Raw genomic sequence first — 25,006 nt, 5'->3', positions numbered from 1 at the left:
TTGAATTCAACAAAATGAGCAGCAACCGGATAATTCAAATTTTTGCATCTAATCGTGCTGCGGTGTTCAGCTATACGTGTCTTCAAGGATCTACTCGTTTTACCAACATAAGATTTACCACATGGACAAGTTATCAAATATATCACAAATGTTGTACTGCAAGAAATTTTACCTTTGATTTTAATTTCCTTTCCTGTGTGTGGGTGTTTAAAACTATTACACCTGTATGTGTAATTGCATTGAGCACAGTTGCCACAGCGTCTATTCCCATCAGGGATCGGTGCTAGAATGGTTTGGGACACAACAGGGTCAGGAGACAGATATGAATGCACAAGTTGGTCTCTTAAATTTCGACCTCTTTTGTAAACAATTAGTGGTCGTTCATTGAAGACATTTTTTAATTGATCATCAGATTCCAAAATGTGCCAGTGCTTCATAATTATATTTTTAAACTGTCCACCATTTCTGCAATACTCAGTCGTTAATATTACCCGTCTATTAGATTTCTTTTTTGGTTTATCTTTTAATAAATCTGTTCTTGGTATATCGTTGATTTTATTAGCTGCTTCATTCAAAACAGAGTTTTTGTAGCCCCTCTTTGTAAAGTTATTTTTCATGGTTGTCATGTTCTTATTTAGGTCTTCAGGTTTTTTACAGATACGTTTTAAACGACAGAATTGGCTAAAAGGTAGGCTGTTCTTTAGTGGTAGAGGATGGTCAGAATCAGCCCTTAAGAGGCAGTTTCTCGCTGTGGGCTTTGTATAGAGATCGGTGTATAATTTCTCCCCATCTTACGTAAGGGTGTATCTCCACCTTTACCAATCCCTTCCTGCCTCCATGACTGAAGCAGAGATGCTTTAAGTATATAGAGATATGCCAACATAATAGGTTTCTATGGGCACCTAACGTGACCAGGTTCCGGTCTGCCTAAAGGGGCGTGTCATAATGCTCCTAGCATTGAATAGAACAGTCCTTAGGTCTGCCTAGGTCTGCCTAAAGGGGGATTTCCCCCCCAATAATAGAACCCGGAAACAATGGGCCAATGAAACCTCTCTCTCTCTACTCTCTCTGACTGAAGTACCCTTCAGCAAGACACCTAACCCCCCAATGCTCCAGGGACTGTAACCCATACCCTGTATATCTAATTATTATATGGTGTGACGTCATCGGTCGAATGCTCCATTCATTTCAATGGGGCTCCCCAATGTTCGCACGTCTGTTATTTTTCGATAACGGACGGGTTGGTCTATATCAGACCGCTGTCAATGGCAACAAGACTTTTCACTGCTAAAGCGACTTTTCAACAAGACTCTAATCAGCTGCTGTGATAGACAACACCTGTTGTCCTGGCTACCTAGCTGTTGCCTAGCGGTGTTCCACAACAGCACTGTTTTGTTTTGCGCAGCAACAATCTTTTGACATGAAAAACTATAATACACTTAACATTAAATAGGCCTAAAGAAATGTCCCCGCCATGTGTGAATCATTTAAGTATATCCATATAATAAGCGGGTTAACGTTCGGCGAGTCGGTCGCTTTGTGGAATAGCAGCACTTCAGAGAGAACAAGACCTAAAGATCTAAAGATTCTCTCTGTCGTGCTGCTATTCCACGGTAGCGACCTTCTCGCCGAACGTTAACCCTTACATAACTGTGAGCTTTGAATAAAAAAAAAACATCAGCTAAGTGTAATGTAATGTAATGTAATGTAATGATGATGCTACCGTAACTAACTAAAACCTTTTGGACATCTTTTGGCCAGTTCTTGTTTTGTCCTTGCAGTCTCACCAACAATATGCAAGGCTCAAACTTAAGAAAATACGTTTACTGATATCATCCACATTTGGCCACTCAAATAATGACTTAAAGTTGACTCTCGGTAGCTCTTTAGGTGTGTTGTGCCCACCTGCTATCCTCATTGCCGCTAGCAAGCAAGCAAGCTGTGTGTGTCCTATTCATAGCTCTCCCCAGCCAAACAGTACCAAGGCTTATCATGCAAATTTGACCTATACTAAACCAACAATGACAGTGTCTCTTGGTGCAAGTGACATTCACAGAGAAGAGGATCACAAAGGCACTCTATGCAAGCCAAACTATGAAAGAGATCTGCGCTACTGTATAGCAGTGTTTCCCAACCTTTTTTGTTCTGCGTACCCCCTAAGCAATTTTGTCATATGATGAGTACCCCCTCACTTATGCTCTATATCTGTTCCTCTATCCCAATATGACTACACTCCATATATTTGTTATTATTACATTTTTCCAAGTACCCCCTGAGGTGTGCTTGCGTACCCCTAGTGGTACACGTACCCCAGGTTGGGAAACACTGCTGTATAGGATAAGGTGGGCCGAGCTCCAAATCCTCCACCTGGAACAGGGGAGGGGGAGCGAGATACCATCTTGGGATCCATCTGATCATATCCCCAGGAGGCACAGCGCATCATCATCACCCCGCATCACTTCACATCACATCACATCACCCCACCCCATGGAGGGCAGGGATGTAACAGTATCCCTTTGCTCTCTCTCTGCCTCCATGGTGTCTAATATGCACGTGGCAATGCCTTGTCTCCTCTCCTCTCCCCCAAATGTCGCCAGCAGCCTAGCCAAGGATAATGAAATTCATCGCTGCCCTTTTCCGTCAATGGAAACAAGAACAAAAAAACAAGCGAGTCTGCGGTGTTGAATTGACGTCCATAAATGCAAAAAGAGGGCCCCATCATGCATGCGCTGGTGTGGAGACAGGAAATCACATCTACATGTGTTAAGTCGTTGGTGACTCATGACACAAAAGAACTCTCTCTCTCTCTCTCTCTCTCTCTCTCTCTCTCTCTCTCTCTCTCTCTCTCTCTCTGTCTCTCTCTCTCTCTCTCTCTCTCTCTCTCTCTCTCTCTCTCTCTCTCTCTCTCTCTCTCTCTCTCTCTCTCTCTGATATACTGTAAATAACAGAGTCTAGTTGGGGCTCCAAGGTGCATAAAATCTTAAAGCTTGATTTAAGCTGGAGGGCAATCAGTTTAACACATTACTCCACTGTGGGGGTCGACCCGTCTTTCAAAGTTCCAGGGTCGGACTATGACACGGGGAAGGAAAACAGCAACCAGCCGGACGCTGATAACATTCTCAGCATGCCAAGCAGTGCAGAGAAGAGCGGCAGAGAGAGAGAGAGAGAGAGAGAGAGAGAGAGAGAGAGAGAGAGAGAGAGAGAGAGAGAGACAGACAGAGACAGAGACAGAGAGAGAGAGAGAGAGAGAGAATTATTAATTCATGCCTCTTTCATGTAACCCCATTAACAGTCACAAATCTTTATAACTGAACAGCTAGTCCTGAACCGCGCATAAACACATACACAAGCACACACACACACACAAGCACATACAAGCACACACACATACAAGCACACACACACACATACCTACAAGCATTTAGATGGTACCTCAGCTGCAAAAAGTTGAGAGACAATCTCTGTGGTACCTACCTACCATGGCATTTCAACTGGCATTCTGATTTAATTACTTTTGGGCCATTTATGAACAGTCTGCACATGAGCGTATGTCTGATAATCTATTCTAAATGCTGCATAACACAGGCCAAGCGTGTAGGTGAAAGAGAGCATATCACCATAATGGAATAGCCCCATGGTTATTAAACCATGCAGAAAGGTCATTCTGATGTTTGTCTGGCCGGGCGGGCATTCGGGCGTGCGTGCGTGCGTGCGTGTGTGTGTTTCCATCTGTGCATGTTTTTTTCTCTGGACCTGACAGGTTAACAGATAGGAACAGACTACTGATCAGGTTTGGTCCTGTTGTCTGTTGTCAGGGATAAATATCTTAGAGCAGGCCTATTAAATTGTCGGACCAAGGCCCACGTGCAGCCCAGACATGGCCCACATGTGGCACAGATATGGCCGCCAGCTGTAGCAATGTACAGTACATTGCCATTTAGATACTGCAGTGCAACATAGGGCTGGGCAATATGACAATATATGTCGTTATCGTGATATAAAAGTGTATATCGTGACCTTTCTCCTATATCGTTTATATCGTGATAGTAATTTTATCAATTTTATACAATTGAATATCATTTAATTACATTTCATGTTGTCACAATACACACTATAAGTTCATGTAACTGTAAAAATAAGAATAAAAAGATCAATTTTAAAGAAAGGTTGTTTTGTGACATGAAAAAAATAAAGAGCAAATAAAGAGAATAACTGAAAACGTATGTAATTGTGCTATATCGTGATATATATCGTTATCATGATATAAAGTAATCCATATCGTGATGTTTTTTTCCATATCGCCCAGCCCTAGTGCAGCACGTGTTTTTCTTATGATTATCTTGTCTGTCTTGTATATTGATTTGAAAAGTGTCATAACGGCCGAGCCGCGGCTTAGTCGTCTGGGCGCTAGACTGCTATGCGGGCGACCCCAGTCCGATTCCCAATTCTTCCCTGTCTCTCTCTCCCTCTCATTTACTGTCCCAATCTTCACTGTCCTGTCTAAATAAAGCTGAAAAAAAACACAAAAAATAAAGAAAAGTGTCATAACACGTGTTAGTGATGGCTGAAAATGTGCGGGCCAACTCATGTTCTTGGTTTCAAAATGTGGCCAAAATAAAATTCTAATTGAATAGCCCTGGTTTAGAGATGCTGCAAAGGGGATGTTCTTCTCAGCAGACGCATATTTAACACTCTCATATTCTGTGCCATATACTTCAAAAGCTAATTTAACGGACCTTTTGTATTCCAAACCATACCAAAGCATACTACACATGTTCCTGCTTCCACTGAACTAGAAACATATCGTTCCTGCAATGACACTTAAACCAATGTGGAACCTGCTATCTGCAGTTCAACTAATGAGTCCATATTCACACAATGTTACGATAATTAGCAAAATAAAAATGTCATGCACAATTGTCTTAGGTCATCTTGCTAACACATTCAAGTAGTGCGAATGAGAGAGTACATTGTGGCCCCTACATATCCCTGCACCAACGTCTACGTTTTTCAGACCCAGTGTTTGCACTGGTGCACTTACATGCCTAATTGGCCCTTGAATCATGCAGTAATTCTTTTTTTTCTTCATAAAATGTTGTGCGTGGGTGCCTAACAAATACAAACAGACGAAATGAACAAATAATGAAGAATTAATTGGCTATCTACTCTCTCTCAGGGTGTTGTTGATGTACCGGAACAAAAAAGTCTACTGATTAGGTGATCATAAAACAAAACATTTGTTTGGCATTTTCCTCTCCATGGGGAGCCAGTATAGCTCTGTCTTTACTTGCATAACTACCAAGGGCTGCTGATAGCTTTGACTGGGCCCGGGACAAAGTCATCTAAAACACCCCTCTACCCAATGCATACAATGTAATGAGGACACAGTTCTGGGACACCCTTCTCCATGGGCCCGGGACACCTGATCCCTTTGCCCCCTGCCTCCCTGTCAGTTTCCCTGATAACTAAAACATGTTGTCAACAATATCAAATAAGGACAATAAGGTTGAAGAAGGAGAGTGTGAACAAATCATTTTAAGACTTATATTCAAGATTGACTGGGTCAACATAATTACTGGGAAAACGGCAGGAAGAACCAGTCATCACAGCTTTTAATGAAATTGCAATTTCTCATGCAGTTTACGTGATAAGGATTGGCCTTTGGTCTGATTGCTGGGTAGTTTTGGCTTGCAGAACAACAAGGCCAGGCCTTCTGGTTTGCCCACATGGGAGAGAGGAAAAGCCGGCACTTAATACTGTAGAATACATACAGTATGGCACACTGTGCCTCGGTTGAACAGTTAATCCTGGACCAAATATTATAGCAGTGTGTACCACTCGTCTGTGCGGTATTGATAAGGCAAATTGGTTTGACCTTAAACAAGCTGCAGGTGCTATGTAGAGAACTTAGTGCAATCACTCGGCATCAGACTCTCCCTGAGGTGATACACTGTTTAGTAATAAGTGTATAATGATAATATCACAAATATTCAGTAATAGCATGTACTGTACATCATCACCATGTAGCCAATAAATTATCATCAAATTTATTCCAGACTCAAGGTCCTATTTCTTTCAATTTCAATACAATTACAATTGTACATTGAGCCTGTAGAAATGTACTACAAAGCATGTTGCTTAATGAGAGATGAATGGTGTGCTGCTATTATCATTTCTTTTGTATCACTAGCCATATTTAGCACAATCTGATCTTTAACTGCACTGACTGTACAACGGGGCTGAAACGGAAATCCCAGAGTGATGATGAAAAATCGCTCTGAGACAGAAACCATATTGCATGTCAAAGGTAATGTGCCCACTGCCCACTTATGTCTTGGCCATGGTAGCATTGTGATGTGTTCACACATCGGTACCACTTTATTTGAAGGTCCTTGTTACCTTTTAATAAACAGTATTTAACATCATGTATAAGCATTTAACAGCATACAGTATACATATATAGCCTACTTGCACTGTATACTACCTTGTGGTTAGGGTTGGGGTTAGGTATGTACCACTACAGCAGACTACACAGTAAGTACTAAGTAGCAACATAATAGTATAATGTTGACACATGTAGATACACAAATGGTTAACATTCGATCTAATATAGTGTAAATAAAACTGGCTGGTGTGTTGGACAGTAGTATGTTTTTGCTTATACCGCTTCCCTCCTTGGGCTTGTGTTGGGAGGTTTTATGGTGCTTCCAAATGAGTTTCCGAACAGACTATTTTTAGCTACGTCTTTCACTTTGAAGAATGACTGTAGATGAACTGGATTGAAACTTGCCACTTGAAACATGCCAACAACCACATCTTTCACTGTTCTAACGCCCTAATCCACTACAGAAAAGAGGGATTTGGTTCTTTGTAAAAAAAAAATGTTTTATCTCGGTCCTGCCGTGGCCTAACGGTAGGGCACTGGGTGGGTTACTACGCCGGTGACCTGGGTTCGATTCCGGTCCGGGTCATTCGTCGATCCTTCCCTGTCTCTCTGTAACTGTCCTGTCACAATAAAGGCATAAAATGCCCCCCCAAAAAATCACAAAAAAGTTATTTCACCGCAAACCACACAGTGCCCCTGATTTGGGGATGGGGATTTCCATTTTTCCCCCCATAACCACTGGATGGTAATGAGTCACCCGACACCGTGAAATCCCTTTTCTGTTAGACACTCAACCTGGGGATCAGTTTGTGAGATCAATGATGATGGAGACAGCACAGATGGAAGCGAGGACAATGGCCCTCTCTGCCCTGTCTCATTCACAAAAAGCATGTGCAAGACACGTGTGTGTGTGTGTGTGTGTGTGTGTGTGTGTGTGTGTGTGTGTGTGTGTGTGTGTGTGTGTGTGTGTAAGTAATGACTACCTTGTGACAAATAAAGAAAACAACATGCTACATTTCAGGTAGCAGTTGTGCTGAATTTACTGGGATAAAATCTACTTAACATTGACGTAGAGAACTGACGGGACGATGAATGGATGTTTCATACAAGCAAGTCCACAATAGTCTTCCTGTCGTCTGGCATGCATGAGGAAGCAATATTTACTTGGCCAAAAACCCCACCAACCCCACACCCTGGCTGGCTCCACGGTTGTCTTCCTTAGCACAGGGATGTCAAACTCAGGCCCGGGGGCCCAATTTGGCCCGTTGAGCCATTTGATTTCGCTTGCGAGATCATTTCAAATATGTATTACATTTGGCTCACATAAACCTTATTAGATAGGCTATAGGCTATATTGCTTCAAGCATTAAAGCGATGGTTCGGAGTAGAATCACCCTAATGCCATTTGAACCGTGACACCCATCCACCTTTACACCCGAAGTGNTTTCCAGTGTTGCCAGATGTGTCTGACCAAATCCCGCCCAAAAGGTTCTCAAAAACCGCCAAAATGCGCTAAATTCCGCCCAAATTCAACAAATTACATTGACTTCTATGGGCCCAAAACAGCTTAAAAAACCGCCAAATGGCCAATTTTTCCTGTTTTTGCCCGCCGACGCTCATCCCAAGTAGCCCAATTGGGCGGGCACCCGCCCAATCTGGCAACACTGGTGTTTTCTGCCGCAGACTTACATCAACAGAGTTGCCGTGTTATTCGATGTTTATTCCGGTTAGCTTGACTCAAGCGCATATGGATACTGGGCACCGTCTCCAAACTTTCCCCACAAAAATAACATGTCATTACACCAAACTTCTGCAGTAGCACAAATATGGTCTGTACTCACGAAACGAAGCATTTGGAAGTTTGGAAATAGTCCAGGAGTTTAGTATTATCAACACAAGCTGAATAGCTTCTCTGCTGCTAAAGCTGTGCCAACGTTACTTCCGTCATATGAGACAAGCCCGTAAAAGTCTTCAACAAACTTCCAGACGAGAGTGTTAAAAAAGTTTTCACTGAATTGTGATTAAGGCTTATATTTTCAAGGCAATACTTAAAAGATATTTCAAATCTTACCTACTATCAATTAGACAAGGATTTTCGTTATCAATACTGATGCTGAATTCACTTTTCATTGTGCATATTATGAGCTTCGTTGAGGACTCTTACATGCTTGTCTTAGATGACGGAAGTAACGTTGGCGCAGCTTTAGCAGCAGAGAAGCTATTCGGCTTGTGTTGATAATAATAAACTCCTGGACTATTTCCAAACTTCCAAATGCTTCGTTTCGTGAGTACAGACCATATTTGTGCTACTGCAGAAGTTTGGTGTCATGACATGTCATTTTTGTGGGGAAAGTTTGGAGACGGTGCCCAGTATCCATATGCGCTTGAGTCAAGCTAACCGGAATAAACATCGAATAACACGGCAACTCTGTTGATGTAAGCCTGCGGCAGAAAACACTTCGGGTGTAAAGGTGGATGGGTGTCACGGTTCAAATGGCATTAGGGTGATTCTACTCCGAACCATCGCTTTAAGCATGTGTATTGTATGCACAATTTAAGTGTATTTTTGAATGAATATTGAATTTGGCCCACGACTTCATCACAGATTCATTTTAGCCCCCTGTAAATTTGAGTTTGACAGCCCGCCTTAACAGGATGAAATGAACACAAAGTGGGATATAAAGGAAAACCTGGCTGCAAAAAAGCCTACATGTCCTCCTAACTATACAGACACAATGTTGAAGTAATGTTTAAAATCAACACAACTGATGTTCAAATAACACTTTCTCATCTCCACCATCTCAACCTTGTCTCGTACTGCAAAGCCCTACTTGCCTCTAACAGTGAGTAGTTGATTTTGGATCATGTCACTCTGCCTCCACCCAGGATACTTCGTCTATCAATAACAAACAAAACACCATTCCGGCCTGTCCAGTGGCTTGTGGGCACACAGCTTTATACTAGTAATGGATATAGAGAAAGTAAACATTGTCCAGTCTCAACACCGTTCACAGTACGCTAATGGGTAGACTACTTTAAAGCTTGTGCCCCTTTCCATTGGCTTCCCACAATGAGAGTAAATAGAAGTAGGCTACTCTCTATGACTTCCCATGATAAACCGGGCCGCATGGCCTTTGATTCACGCGCACCTGTCACACAGTTATGACATAGGCTAAATGGGCTTCTATTGTCTGGGCTGTTAAGTAATAGCCTTCTGGTAATAAATGTTTTTACAAAAGCCTAAAAAACACAAGCTGGAACAAACAAGTCGTGCTGTCAAAACTATTTCATGGTTATCACCACATAACTACCCGCTTAGCCAGTATGTTATGAACTTGCAGATCTAGGATACCGAGTTGGCTAGCTTGAGAGTTGTTGCCAACTATTCAGTGACTGAATAACCAAGAATGATGTAGGCTCCCCAATAATTACCTGCACTATCGGTCTGTCTGACACTGAAGGTTTCTATAGTAAACCCATGTCCCTGTCATGTGGGGTTGTAGCCTTCCATATTCGGTCACAGGACCGTTCTTTGTCATACATTTGATAGACTGCCTTCGGTTTCAATAGGCAACGAAGGCGCCATTCTATGCTCAAACCAGCAGTCAATACAGTGTTCTCTGGTAGAAAATACATTGTCACTGCGTGTAGCAAGTGCTAGTGCTCACCTCCTCGCATGGAGGTAGGTCCTTCGACACGGCCACTGACGGGAGCGCGCAGAGGATGAGAGCGCTTCGGATCCAAGCGGTCGGAGAGATTATGTAAAACGCTTTAAATTGAGCACGATGCGTCCTTTGGTGCCCCATTGCGTTGAAATCGCCGTGTGTTTAACCATGCAGAGGTTAAATGAAATGCCGATTATGCTTCGACCTTCTGTAGCTCCGCTGTCACTACGAGTGAGGTGCGTCTGTCCCCTTGGTTTTCCTAGCAAAGGATTTAAGGCAAACGGAGCACCACCGGCTGCTGACAAGCGCGCGTGACGTCATTAGAGTAGTCGGGGCAAGCGCGACGCGACCGTGAGTAGCTCATTTCAGCCGTGCCATGATAAACAAAACAAGCCATTGGGTGTTAGGCCTAGAATAAACACAAAAAATGCAACGCAGAGTTGGGTAATGACAGATAAAAAAGGGGATTAAATATCCGCAGCAAATATCTAAATCTGATCGTCTCTGTGCGCCAAATGAAATGGGGTCCATGAAATTGGACAAATGTAGGCTACCAAACAACACCAAATGTAGGCTACCAAACACACAGGAAGCAAGCAGGCTTTTGCAGACTTGAAGGCTACTCTTTATTCGGCTAATTTTCTTAATCTTATTTAATCCTACAGCATAACCTTCCTAATCAGGTTCAAATTTGGTCTGAAAGTAGCCTACGCCTAAATTTAAAAGGCAGCACCTGAAAACTCTAGAGTTCCATGTCTGACACATTGTCGCACATAGTATGCATGTTTGTATTTTTAATGTACGTTTATTATTAAACATAAGGAAATCCGTGGTCATTGCATAGGCTACACAGCTTCTTAATAATAATAAATACATCCTGTGTTTACCCAGCAGGGGGCGATCACAACATGTGGCTTGAACAGTTGGAACCAATCTTTATAACTGCAAAGCACCTTCCACTGTTATATTGCTGCATTTCTGCTGATTTTCCTAGAAATAGAAACAAGCACTTACATTTGTGTAACAATCTCTTATAACAACTTTTATTCCTAATAAAATTATAAATTACACATATACACATTTCATTAACCGTAACGGGTGTCCCGTTTACCTCCCGCATGTAGCAGCATTGGTCCCACTCATCGATTGTCCCATTAAGTTACCTGATACAGCTTATGAGTGGCCACAACATGTCCTGAAACACAAGGAACACCTTCCTAAATAGGCAAACCTAGATCCCATATGGCAATGTTTTACTATTTCTGTCTACACATTTCAGGTCTACGTACACATTACTATTCTTAAGGTTTTCAAACTAAATGTTAACCATGATACATTCTCCTTGCTCTGAATTACTTATATCAAGACATCCGGCCACCACGGCACACCAGTGCTTTGTCTATAGCTTGATCATTTGACCAAGCCTGTGTGGATATAAAAACAAAGCAAACAAACAAAAAAACATTTTGCAGGGGCCACCATCTTATCTCGATTTTGGTTTTTGGCTTAAGGCACCATGGGTGTTGTTCATCTGCCAACATCGTGGAAGTAGAGGTTGGCACAGAGGCACAGCAGCAGGATGGAACAGATGATGTAGTAGATGAGGTTCCGGAACTTGGGCTCCAGGTCGCCTTGTCGGTACCAGAATATCTGTGGCCAACCAGGAGAGAGAAGACAGAAAATATTCAGCTCAGAATGACAAGGAGAAGTTCGCAGAGCACCTACTTATATGTATGTATGTATGGCCTGTGTGTGTGTGTGTGTGTGTGTGTGTGTGTGTGTGTGTGTGTGTGTGTGTGTGTGTGTGTGTGTGTGTGTGTGTGTGTGCGTGTGCGTGTGCGTGTGTGTGTGTGTGTGTGTGTGTGTGTGTAAGAGTAAATCAGAGAGAGAGGGGAAGGTGTGGAAGTGGTAGTGTGGGTGTGTGTGAGTGAGAGAGTGAGTGAGTGAGAGTGAGAGAGAGAGAAAATGTATGTGTATGTGCGTAAATGAGAGAGTATGTGTGCGTGCCCATGTGAGAGTGTGTCCCTTTTGCATCCACCAGGAAGGTTATGTTTCCGGTGCCATTTGTCAGCCTGTTGACAGGGTTACGCAATCACAAGCAGCCTGTTCTCATTCATTTGCATACACCGCAATCACGGGCAAGCAGCATGCATAGAGGTCCCCACTAGCGCACATCCCCAAGTCCCATATTCAACCTTGGCAGAGCAGAAGACTGCATTTGCCATACTACCAGTTCAGTCATGTCAAAATCACATTTACGTATTTTTTCCCTGAAGAGAAATTAGTGCTGTATTAAAAACACACAACAGACGATACAGAACGATACTATACTGTACTACAAAGGTGGTTCAGGACAAGTTAAAGTTAAGTTAAGAGGTAAATCATCTAATAGAAGAGCCTGGAGTCCTCATATTCTTATGAAAAGCTCTTGTATTAGATGATTTATCTCTTAACTTAACCTTAAAGGGGTATGCCACTATTTTGGGGCTTAATACAGTTAAAATCGTTGGCCAGGGTTTATAAAGGTGGTAAAGTGTCTTATTTTTCATGTTAAGCGTTGTCTTGCTTTAAGACAAGTTGAAAAATAAGACACTTTACCACCTATAAACCCTTATAAACCCTGGCCAACGATTTTAACTGTATTAAGCCCCAAAATAGTGGCATACCCCTTTAACTTAACCTTAACTTATCCTCAACCGGCTTTGTAGTATAGGCCCCAGATAGGAAATAACATAACACATTTAGTCCATCAAAGTCCATTTCAATCTACTTCCTCCAGTCCTCTCCTATAACTTGTGGCCTCATGCTTCACTGACGACCTGAAAGTGAAAGCCCATTGGGAAACTCCAACTCCCATTGTCATTGTGACACAGCACTCCACAGCACACAAGTGAACACTGCACACTGCACACAACGAAATTGCATTTATGCCTCACCCGTGCAAGGGGGCAGCCCTCAGTGGCGCCCCATGGGGAGCAGTGCGGTGGGACGGTACCATGCTCAGGGTACCTCAGTCATGGAGGAGGATGGGGGAGAGCACTGGTTGATTACTCCCCCCACCAACCTGGCGGGTCGGGAGTCGAACCGGCAACCTCTGGGATGCAAGTCTGACGCCCTAACCGCTCACCCATGACCTGCCTCCATGATGGAAAACAATTCAGTTTCCCTGCTGACCGCCCAGGTACAACAACATTTGGGGGGCTTTTCCCCATTCAACATCCTGATTGCAATTGAGAAAATGACCTTTAAATTGTGCTTTTGCGAAATATTGACTAAAAGGTCTATCGTCAATGACGTATTGCTTCGCATCACAAGTTCACAAGCAAAAGGTGAGGACAGGAGGTACTAAATTGAGTTGGACCCATAGCATTCATAACACAGATAGACAAAAAGACCAATACACAGAAAAGGGCACCAATCATTCATAACGAGCAGTTTTAGAATTACATATCCAGTCAGCTTTAGGGATGACAAGAGCAGTAATGTGCCTCTCCATTTCCAATACTGTTAAACGTGACATTTAAAATCAGCACTCAGTCTGCACCCACCTCTTTTTCACAACTTCACACTCTTCCCTAGCAGAGCCTGCCCATGCTGTCTGTGGCACGACACTGACTTGGCCATCACATCAGCCTGGCCAACGCAACACGTGTGTCAGTGGATTGAGCTGCGAGATTGCAGTCCAGTGGTACTACAGAGTGGCATTTAAAAGATGCCGTTTGCTAAACCAAGCACAGTTTCAACAAGTTTGGTATGGCATTCACACTGACATTCCCAAACTCTACGTGAAATTTGTTTGGTTAAAAAAGGCAGCATGAACAAACCTCTATGGAACCACCATCCTCAACTCTGACTGAAGCTCCCCATTTATTATAGCAGACACTTTTATCCAAAGATTTATACCGATATTACAGGGTATTTGTTGCAGCTGTGTGGAGCAGTGTGGGGTTAGGTGCCTTGCTCCAACAAGGGCACTTCAACCATGGATGGTTTGGGATTCAAACCTGCAACCTTCCAATTCCAAGACCGACTGCCTAATTATTAGACTACGGCTGCCTCTCAAAAGGAAACAAAACAAAATGACTACCCTAGAAGCCTGGTGACGGTGATGGTGACAATGAAGATAATGATCCTCCTAACACAGAAAACCAGACACTACATGATTCACAAAGTGGGCTTGCAAAGCTTCAGAATGACTTCAGTGCATTGTTGCAAATGCAGCAGTAGTGAAACAATGTCTACATACCATATTTGACTAGATGTAAGAGAGTGTCAATTTTCAAAATACTATGGTTGTACATGCCTGTACTGTGGCATTTTGTGGCATGCCTGTACTGTGGCATTTTGCATGGAATAAGATGTTACGAATAATATTACAGATGCAGTTTACTTCAAAGTGTCATGCTGGGTTTCTCCCCAAAGACAGATGCCAGATGCCCTAAAAATAACAAATAAGGAAACATTTCCGGTAACATTTCAAAGAACCGGTTACCCCTGTCTTCCTCAGAAGGAAATAGAGATATTATCAGATTATTTTTCATGAGTAGTTTGCTCATCATACACACCCACACACATACTTCACGCACAATGATTCCAAATGACTCTTCAATGAAACCTTTGTGCAACTTCAGATTCTTGGTTATTCTGCAGAACTCTTGTGCATGTAAGCCATGTACGCCATATTCCTAGATGCCTGACAAGAAATACAGTATATAGCTGAATTCCAAACACGGAGATCTGCACCAGGGTCATTTCACGTGAAATCAGACACTTTGGGACCCGACCGACTCAGATTTCAGTCATACTTGCTGTGCCTGTTTAGTAGTAAGGTAGCACCCCGGAACTGCATTTGTGTGAATCTGACACCAATATTAAGGGAGAAACAGACTAGGAAATGTTTACATAAGAGGGTAGGACACAATACATTCAGCCTTGATTATATCAGTCAGTGTAAGTCACAAAAAGATGTCTGTGGTGTTATTTGAAAGCTCTTTTCTGGCTCTACAAATGACACAAACAGCATGGAATACAACAACCCTCAGAATATGAATTATGATCAATTGAAAAATTAAAAATTGAATATAAAAAAACGTATATTTTAAAATGGCCAGTTCCTTGTCTAAACATAGCCTGCAATGTCATGAACAACACCTGAAATGCTGGTGTTTGGTTCTTTATTCATTTCAGAGATAATGGGACTCAAAAATATGGCATCATACAGATCACCTAGTAATAATATGGTAATACCATAGTAATACCACATGTCGGCATGTCTATCCGAATATGTGAAGGATGGAGATGGTCCATGAGGATGCAGGAAGTTCAGTTTCATCTCTCCAGTGCTCGGCATACATTCCTCAACACATGCTAGCCACCAGTTGCCATCATATACAGCTACAACATACCATTTGATGCTTGAACTTATTCTTTCAACCCTGCCTTCTCTGAATGCTGAAAATGGTCTAGCTTCCACTGTGTCCATTGACAATGGGCAGAAGCTGTGTAGTTTTTGAGTACCTGGAATAGGGTCCGACCAAGGTGCAGGGACCACCGGGAAAATGCCTGTTATGCCAGATGGCCAGTCCAGTCCTGTCCCTGACACTAGACTATTAGTACTTTACTACAACTCATTTCAAGCTTTACGTCCCATTATCTCTTCAATGAATTAAGAACCAAACATCCCATTTTTAGGTGTTGTTATTTGATATTCAATTTTTAAATTTTCAATCTCTCATAATTCATATTCTGAAGGTTTTTGTAGAGCCAGAAAAGAGCTTTCAAACAACACCTCAGTCACTGACTGATAAAATCAAAGCTGAATGTATAGTGTCCTACCCTCATATGTAAACCTTTGCTAGTCGGTTTCTCTGTTAATATCGGTGTCAGATTCTCACAAATGCAGTTCTGGGGTGCTACCTTGCTACTTAACAGTCACACCAAGTATGATTGAAATCTGTGTCGGTCGGGTCCCAAAGTGTCTGATTTCACGTGAAATGACCCACCAGTGTGTCTCAAAATAATGGACCATACTTTCACTTAAAAAAACTTTAACCTACCAGTGTGCCTTGTACCAGTGTCAATTTGCAAGACTTACGCCGCAGTAACCAGTGAAGTCAAGTTTTACCAAGTATCTCAGACTAAATTCCTTAATCTACAGAGCAACTGTTGTAGTAAACAAGTGAAGCAACGCTCCTGACTACAAAACTGTTTGGTGCTTTAGTTGTAAAACCCACTGACCCCTCCATGCATCTAAGACTAACAAGGGGTCATGAAAATGCATGTGATGCAACATCATAGTCTTAACTAAGGAATGATGTGAAGATGATTTTAGTGCCATTGAAACACACTGTGCAAATTGCGTGTGCACACACAACCCCCAACACACACACACCCACCCCCACCCCCACACACACACACACACACACACACACACACCCACACACCCTCCCTCAGGGACTCTTTGAGAATCTCTGTAGACCCAACTTTAAGAAACAGTTATGTACACTCACCAAGACCAGCACGGAGGAGCTTATCATCACAATGCAGAGACCGAAGAAGATGTTGATGCCTTTAGGGGGTGGAGCCGGGAAGACAAAGGAACTGATGATGGTGACCTGGAGGACAGGCATAAGGCATATAAGGCATCAGAGAAGTCAAGTCGACAAATTAGTCTGTTGTCTGTTGTCCTGGTCCCTGGGAGATCGAAGGCCCAGAATTGAGTTCCCATAGCATTGCATGTGTATTTACATGTGTGCCCTTTCAGATGATTTTGCCCTGGGCCCAGCCAAAGCTGTCAGTGGCCCTGTAAACTATACCGTCAAACAAAATACCATCCTTAAGAATAACCAACATTATGAGTCATCATATAAGCATACCATGCGTGTTTACTCCGCAATGTAAGAAAAATGTTACGGTTGCGTGACAGCAAGAGTTGCTGCATATTTCAAAACAATAAGTGGATGAATACAGAGAGTACTTCTCAACCACCCCACCAAAGTGCAGCAACTGTGTCAACATTTTGCAACGGAGAGAAATGACTCAAAAATTCTCCTGCTGGCCAGTCGAACCTGCTTAATGTTTAGCAGTGATGATGCTGTGAATTCTGTGTACTGCTGTTGTGTATGCAAGAACACACAAAACATGTCACAAGACAAAAAGCTCAAACCTCATTGATGATTATAATCATGAAACTTGCTGATGTAGTCATTCGAGAAAATCACAGAACTGAATTGTGTACTTATTCTGTGTACTATTGTACGTAAGAACAAACAAAATATGTCACAAGACAAAAGGCTTATTCCTCATCAAGTCAAAGCATTCAGACCTCATTGAAACCGATTCAAACCTCATTGATTATAATCATGAAACTTGCTGATGTAGCAATTCGAGAAAAGCACAGAACAGAACTTGTGTACTTATTTGAAGGATGCTGAGAAAAAATAATATAGTATGCCAGGGAGCTGAAACGTGTGTGTGGATCTCCCCTATATGTCTCAGAAAGTTTGAACCACAACTTTAACTTTCTAACAGTGAAAAGTGTTGCGTGTTACCTCAGATGGCTACATATGAGCTGCTGACTGTCTTAATACTTACGATGACAACCAGCGATGTGAATCCACCCACGGCAAGGTTGAAGATCCGATCCTGAAACATTATCCAAACACAATCAACAAGACATCGCTGTGTTGTAACATTATGTCATGAGTTATATCCACAGTTGTCCATTCTTCCCTGCTTGCACACACAGTCTCTCTAGGCCTTGTTTGCAACCACTTATTTGAAGCTTCCTCCTCTCAAACTTCTACCTCTCAGCTTCTTGTCTCATGACAGCTCTGTTTACCAGCTGATAATTCTTCCATATTTTAACCATCTTTCTGATGTCCTATAATGGGTTCTTTCCACAATTATTACTGTGGTTAATCATTTTGTTAGCTGTGCTATGGGACCATCTCGCCATCCTGAATTCCCTCTCATCTACACTTTTCCAACAACTCGGCACACACACACACACACACACACACACACACACACACACACACACACACACACACACACACACACACACACACACACACACACACACACACACACACACACACACACACAGAATTCTGCCAACCTTTCACGCAGGTCATGATCTATCCAACGTGATCCCTTTCTCTCTCCTTCTCTCTCTCTCTCTCTTTACCTGTCTTTCTCTTCACTTACCCGGGCAGAGTTCTCCCCGAAGAGCGGCCGGTTGTCGAGCGTGCCCGTGCCATAGGTGCGGCTGCTGAAGTCGTCCATGTTGGCCGTGGGGCTAAGAGGACTGAGGTCCTGGTCATGGGGCCCAGCTAATCTCTGAGCTCTGGTCCAGCCTCCTGCACTCATTCTGGGGCTTGCACCGCTGCCTCGCTCACCCCCTCCCAGAAAGAAAAAAACAACACATTCCTCACAGCCAGGGCAGACCCAATCTCACATGGCCTAAAGGAGAGGGAGGAAGGCTTTAACTGACGCACATTGTTCCTCTGCTGCTACTGCTGCTGCTTCTGCTTGGGGCTCTGTGTGGAAAGTGAAGAAACAAGAGGAGATCATGAGTTCTGTGTGGAAGCAGTTTGGTGCCGCAATACAAAGACACTATACAGACTTGGTCAAACTGCAGGGACGACCACTGTAGTTACTTGATACAGTCATAAACATCCCTGAAGGATAACTCACTAAAGGACCATTTTTCTCTTTTTTTCAATCAATTGTGGATGATTTGGTCAATGCAAGATATTGTACATTAGGCCTACTAACTGTACAACTAAAATAATCGTCATTCTTCATTTCCCCCCGGGAATCAATACAGTATTGCACTACTACTAGCCTACTACTATCCAACCTCTAGGCCAGGGATGTCAAACTGAAATTGACTGAGGGCCAAAATCAAAATCTAGAATGAAGTCGCGGGCCGAACTCAACAATTATTTTTACAAATGGACTAAAATTGTGCATGCATGCACTTCATACTCGTAGTTAAATTGTGCATACAGTCTTTCCCATCATATTTGTTAGTTAAAATGTATCTGCACATCCTGTGACACAGCAAATTCCATGTTCAAGTTGTGTTATTTAATGGTGAATGTGGGCCAACTGTAATACACATTTGAAATGATCTCGCGGGCCAAATAAAATGGTTCCGCGGGCCAAATTTGGCCCCCGGGCCTGAGTTTGACATCCCTGGTGTAGGCCCATGAATAACAAGTAGGGTTGCTCAATATCAAAACCATCATCATCAAACTGAAAACATTTAATTGCCATTGGTGCTTGTCATTAGAATGAATAGTCATTGAGTTCCTGGGTTAGTTAAAGTAGTAGCAGTGATGGGTACTTAGTTTGCAGTGGATAGTCTAACAAAATGATACAATCTGCCATCCCAAATCAGCCAGGTAGGCCTTGTAGTGAACAGGTAAGCTAATTGATGACCTCTCAGGTGGCAACCAGCTACTCTTGTTCTATGGTGTTATTAATAATTTACAAGCGAATAAAGAAATGCCCTAGGCCTCTGAAAGTAACATGCCATAAATTAAACTCATTTATGTGGCTGCATCATCACCGAGTGTTACATGCTGAGATTGATTTCAAGTAACGGGCTAGGTAGCCCACACTGACCTGGAAGCGAGCTAACTATAGCCTGAAAACGTCTAGGTGCGCATCGTGCGTAAATTCAAAACACGGTAAGTCATCTTTGTTGACTATGACGCGAACGACTTACAAATGCTTTGCCGTAAATCAGTAACGTGGACAAACGTGCAACATTGCACTTGGACGGTAACTTTGGTCATTTAGCTATGTGGTCATCTTCATCATCCTCTGCGGTAACGGGTGACAGCAAATATATTGGTCCGTCAATCCTTAAAGGGGACCGCCCGACCTGTCACGTTTAAAGGGAATGTCAGAATGAAACCTTTTTCTCGACGACAGCAAGCAAAATCACATGTTTTGATGGTCTTGTCGATTTACAAAATATAAAGTTCGGGCTTTGGCCTGCTTCACAATTATTCTCATCACAAGCCATTGTCCAATTTCAGTAGGCTATTGTGCACAATGTGTGACAGACGCGCGCCCACCTAAAGTTAACCATGGCATAGAAGGCCTTGGGGTATATAGGCTAAAGTGGTAGGCTACATACGCAAATATTTGTTAACGTTTCATGACACATTTCACTAGGGTTTTGAAAGTGTTACATTTCTCGTCATGGCATTACCTATTAATTGCGAGAGGAGGAGAGAGAGGGTCTGAGATTTCTGTCCATTCATTGTCTTTGCGAGGCGCACCACTAGGGGGTAGCAAATACTCACGTTTTGCACAGTTTCAGCGCGACCTACTGACATGGGTAGGCTACACAGACGGCGCTTCACTAGTGATAGGCTTTATCTTTCCTGTAGTTGTACACCTTAAAATAGAGCAGCAGAGTGAAAAAAGTCAATTATTCTATACCGCAACACTGCAACACTCTTGGCGCTAACAGAAATGTTCAGGCAGGGCCAGTAACATTGATATATGTCCTCCTGCAGTATATAGGTTTGCCCCAAGGGCCTTGGAGACCACCCCCACTAGACTGTTTGCTTTTGTTAACAAAAGGGGGTCATCAATGTTTCATCAGCTCAGAACTGTCCAATATACTACATGTTGTGTAATGCACTGGAGGACCGTCAGTGTTTACCTTTGTAAATGCAATGGCGTTATTATTTTAAGGCGGACTATTTTTAACATGTGTGACGTTCAGTGTGTGGTGGCCTATCATACACCACACTCCAATTTTGTAGATGTACCATTCATGAATTCATGCAGCACCAATTAACTATTAATTTACTACCTCATATGTCTCTTGAAACAGTTCACCACTCATGGAGGCTTTGTAGTAGTTAAATTGGCTTTTTAAGGAGGCGGGGGGACCCTTCTTCACTCACAGGGGTCAATATCTCAGGCAGGGAAGCCGACAAGGGGGACAACAAGGACATTTGGAGAAAGGGAGAAAGGCCTAGGGACAAAGGAGACTAACATTTGCTACATAATTGTAATACAATACAATTAAATGTAATAAATGCAATGCAATGTAATACATACAATGTAATACACACAATGTAATGAGGACCCAATCTGGGCCCCTCTTGTCCCTGGGCCTGGGACAACAGACCTGTTTGCCCCCCCCCCCGCCCCCCCCCCCTTGTTGCCTTCCCTACTACTATACAGTAGCATAAGTGGCCCAGATCCATCTGGCTGTACTGTATTACCAGGCTGAGGAACAGACCGCGAGACCTGAGCTCTGGCTACTGGCTGGGAGATACTGTAGTAAAGCAACAGCATCAGTCATTTGAGGCCTCAAACAGCGCCCTCTTTTGCCCTCTCCTCTCCATGGACCTCCCTCATAATCAGATGCAGTGGCTATAAAATATGCAGAACTTACACACAAAGGCGACTGAGTGACTGGCAGGTAAATTGTGCCTGCATATCAACATATCAATATTTCAGCAACAAAGTTACCCAAACCCTTTATACTGGCAGTGGTGGCTTTTTTTTCTTGTGGTGCTGTGGCACAATCGTTTTATTGAAGTGCGACCTGTTCGCCGCCTGACGATGGCAGGCACGATAACCTGAAGTGCTTTCGAATGATCAGGCGTCACACAGGGGCCTATCGGTTACCGTGGGCAACTGGTAACCCAAAGCAACTGGCCCCGACACAGCACATTCACTCACTCACTGATGGCAGTGTGGTAACAGCGTGCCAGAGCCCGGGCAAAAGGCCTACCTGGCCTGGTAATGAGACACCTGAGTACACTCCCCCCATCCCCCTCTCTCTCTCTCTCTCTCTCTCTCTCTCTCTCTCTTTCTCTCTCTCTCTATCCTCGCACTCTCTCTCTCTATCCCTGCACTATGTTATCCTCCCTCTCCCCTCCTTTCTCTGGCTGTCACGCACACAGACAGACACACACATTCACTTCCAGGGACACTTAGCCGCTATGTACCGTTCCCACGCGACCTGAGGCAAGGGCATCGAGGAAAGGATAATATACCATCCAACACTGTCTGGATAATTGTGTGATGTGCTCGCGAAGAAATAAGAATTTTAGTTTTGTGCTGAAACTAAAAGGAGCCCTACAAGGAAGACCAGAGGGGGCACACACACACTCACAGACTCATGGACAAGTTATACTAGAGGCCTGACAGAGACACACAGCCTGACGAGAGAAAGAGAAGCTTTACTTTGCCTTAATGAGGGAAGATGGTTCCCTCATTAGCATACCTGGGCCTGAATGTTTAACACATTACAGACACTTTCTAAATGAGGAGAGCCAGGACACTGCTGCTGCTGCTACTAGCATCCGCTCGAAGGACCACCATGGCTTCAAAACATCATCACCAGTAAGATGGATGACAACAAAAACAACAACAACAACAACAACCCTACAACAATGGAGCCTTTATTTATTTCTCTTAGCGATCTCAATTATTCTCTGTGAGATTCAAGGTGTGTGTACCTGTACGTGCAGGGCTTTACATAACCGGGAGGCGCTGGCAAAGCTGCTCAACTGTGTTTGGTCACTGGTCGTCGTTTGCCGGTGGTTCCGGTCGGCTGGCGCCATGCATGGTCTGCCGTGCTCCTCTCTCCAGTACTGCTTTGGAAGTCCTTCAGATGTTTCACCCGAGCCGGGCACACAGCAGCACACGAACCAGAACACCTGCCGACATGCTGACAAGACCCCCACCACCACGGTACAACCACCAGCATCAGCAGCACCGCAGCCCATCTCGGTCCAACCTGCATCCTCCAAAGAGCCAGTACCTGGGCCCCGGGAATCACCTGAGTTTGATCACCATGTGTCCATCAGGAGTAAAGCTACCAATGGTAGTTCCAAGGTTCACACCACCAGTCCAGAGCCAGTGCTGGAGGTTGTCCATGAACACCAACTCCATTCTTCTCCGAGCCTCAGGGAGTTTTCTGATGACGAAGCCCCAGAGGAGAGCCCTGAGCTGGGCATGCCGTACCGACAGATCCCCCGGCCTTCCATCATTCGACATCCACAGGTAAGAACAGAGCCGTGGATATTACACACAAATCACCAAGAGAGGGACAACAACACTGGTATTTCTATCGATTTCTTTACTAATCTCTACTATTTTTGCAAATATCAACAATAAACCGATGACAATGATGACAGTTTTGTAATATGCATGTTTATTCATTAGAGGGAAAAAGAGACTCAGCGTAAATTCGAATTGTGCGTGAAGTTAATGTAAATATCAATGGGACTATACACACAAACACGTAGTGTTGTGCTCTCTCTTTCTCTCTCTTCCCCTCTCTCTCTCTCACTCTTTCTCTCTCGCGCTCTCTCTCTCACTCACACACACACACACACACACACACACACACACACACGCCTCTTGCCCAGGCAGTCACCTGCTGATGGTCTCATCTTACCCCGGCGTGGCGCGGTGCTCCTCGTCTCTCCTCATCTCTCAGACAGGTTTCCCTCATAGAGAGGCACCCTTGTCCAGCTCTTGTTCTACAGAGACCTCCTGACCCCCAGGGGCAGCGTGTCCCCACCTCACCCCACCCCTGACCCCGGCCTCCCTGGCCACCAGGGTCAGAGCAGAGGGGCTCTCCCAGGGTCACTACCTGGTCACAGAGAGAGAGAGAGAGCAGGAGGGTTTACCTCCTGGTTAGCTTACTATGTAGCATGCTGTGTAGCATGCTGTGTATCTGTGCAGTAGCCTACAGTACGTAGGCAACTTGAGCAGGCATAAACCACAACACAGATATAGAAATGGACTACGTTTTTGGAGCCAGGTGAATAAAATGGACACGCTCAAATGTACATTAAAATAGAAAAACGTAAAAAGGGAAAATAAAAATAGTCATAATCAATCATATACAAGGTATTTTGACAATTTTTGCAAATGAATTTTGCAAGAAAATACTTAACATCCAGAACAGACAAATAGCTACACACATAGATCCAACGCAACGGAAGATCCTGTATAATTGAGACCCTGAACGAAACTTTAGAAATTTGCCCTATGTGTACTGCAGGGGAGCCCTCCTCTCTGCATGCTACGGATACGTTGTCCCAGTGTTCTGTCGAGGTGGGTAGATTCAACGAGATGAGAAACCAATAGGCACACCCTAACCCTAACCCTTACCCCTAGGGGTGCCACGGGACAGCAATACATTGTAATGAATGACTTTGGTGCACAGTAAAAATGCCAGTGTTAATATAACTCATAAACAGTTGAAATGAGTTCCATTTCCATTGAAATTAGTTCCGTTTTTTTCAGGGCTGATTCTGCTCAATATTGTAATATCATCAAGAGATTTAGAGTTACAATTACACTGGCCACCTGCAGAATTTTAAACTGACATTTGACTCCACTGTCAGAGTAATTAAGACTCTCCTCAATGTTGCCAATACTCTATCTGGATATAAGTTCACTATCAAATATTGTCACCCCCAGTGGAGTAGTCTACTTTTTTGAGGGGGGTATACTGTATATTTGAGCATTTTTATGGTGGGTATACTGTGCTATTCTAAATACTGAATCAATCAATTTTCAGGTGGGTATACTGAAATCCCTGTCATTTTCAGGTGGGTATACTGCGTATACATACGTTCTACGTAGACCAGTGGTTCTCAACTGGAACAGTCTTGGGACCCACCATTTTCCACTCTCATTCGGGCGCGACCCATTTTTTTTAGCGTTCAAGTCTATTCAATGCAATTCTCAAAATGTAACCAAGACTCAAATGACTGGTTGCACGCTATCTATCTCGCATAAACATTCAGATTGTATCTATGACAACAGATGACACGGAGTTCACTAGCCTATCAAAATGAAAGTTGTAAATTGTTGCAGGAAAAGTTGGATTTTTTTTTTTAGAATTAAGTTTCTTTTTACACCAAGGCTCCGCGACCCACCCATGACCCTTCCG

General features: G+C 43.4%; 2 protein-coding genes across 4 annotated transcripts in view; both read right to left on the bottom strand.

Annotated features, from left to right (window-relative positions):
- The window catches only part of elapor2a (endosome-lysosome associated apoptosis and autophagy regulator family member 2a), a 65,755-nt gene extending 55,458 nt beyond the window's left edge, over positions 1-10,297 (bottom strand). The window contains exon 1 of the mRNA XM_063197285.1: positions 10,054-10,297. Within this exon, the coding sequence (XP_063053355.1) occupies positions 10,054-10,191 (138 nt within the window). The 5' untranslated portion in view covers positions 10,192-10,297. The remainder of the gene's footprint in view (positions 1-10,053) is intronic.
- A 782-nt stretch (positions 10,298-11,079) lies between these two features.
- tmem243a (transmembrane protein 243, mitochondrial a) lies at positions 11,080-22,600 on the bottom strand. Of its 3 annotated transcripts, none has more exons than XM_063196153.1 (5): positions 22,554-22,600; positions 18,259-18,590; positions 17,644-17,694; positions 16,560-16,664; positions 11,080-11,700 (listed from the first exon to the last, which is right to left on the bottom strand). In XM_063196153.1, exons 2-5 carry the CDS (start codon positions 18,418-18,420, stop codon positions 11,578-11,580), a joined length of 441 nt encoding a protein of 146 aa, XP_063052223.1. In that variant the 5' UTR covers positions 18,421-18,590; positions 22,554-22,600; the 3' UTR covers positions 11,080-11,577. The 3 variants fall into 3 exon arrangements, with proteins under 3 accessions (XP_063052223.1, XP_063052222.1, XP_063052221.1); XM_063196152.1 differs by lacking the exon at positions 22,554-22,600 and adding an exon at positions 19,684-19,908; XM_063196151.1 differs by lacking the exon at positions 22,554-22,600 and adding an exon at positions 19,787-19,908.
- Between the last annotated feature and the right edge of the window lie 2,406 nt (positions 22,601-25,006).

The sequence above is a fragment of the Engraulis encrasicolus genome, chromosome 4 (genome assembly GCF_034702125.1).
Source record: "Engraulis encrasicolus isolate BLACKSEA-1 chromosome 4, IST_EnEncr_1.0, whole genome shotgun sequence".
Classification (NCBI taxonomy): Eukaryota; Metazoa; Chordata; class Actinopteri; order Clupeiformes; family Engraulidae; genus Engraulis; species Engraulis encrasicolus.
This window is presented reverse-complemented; position numbering and strand designations above follow the sequence as displayed.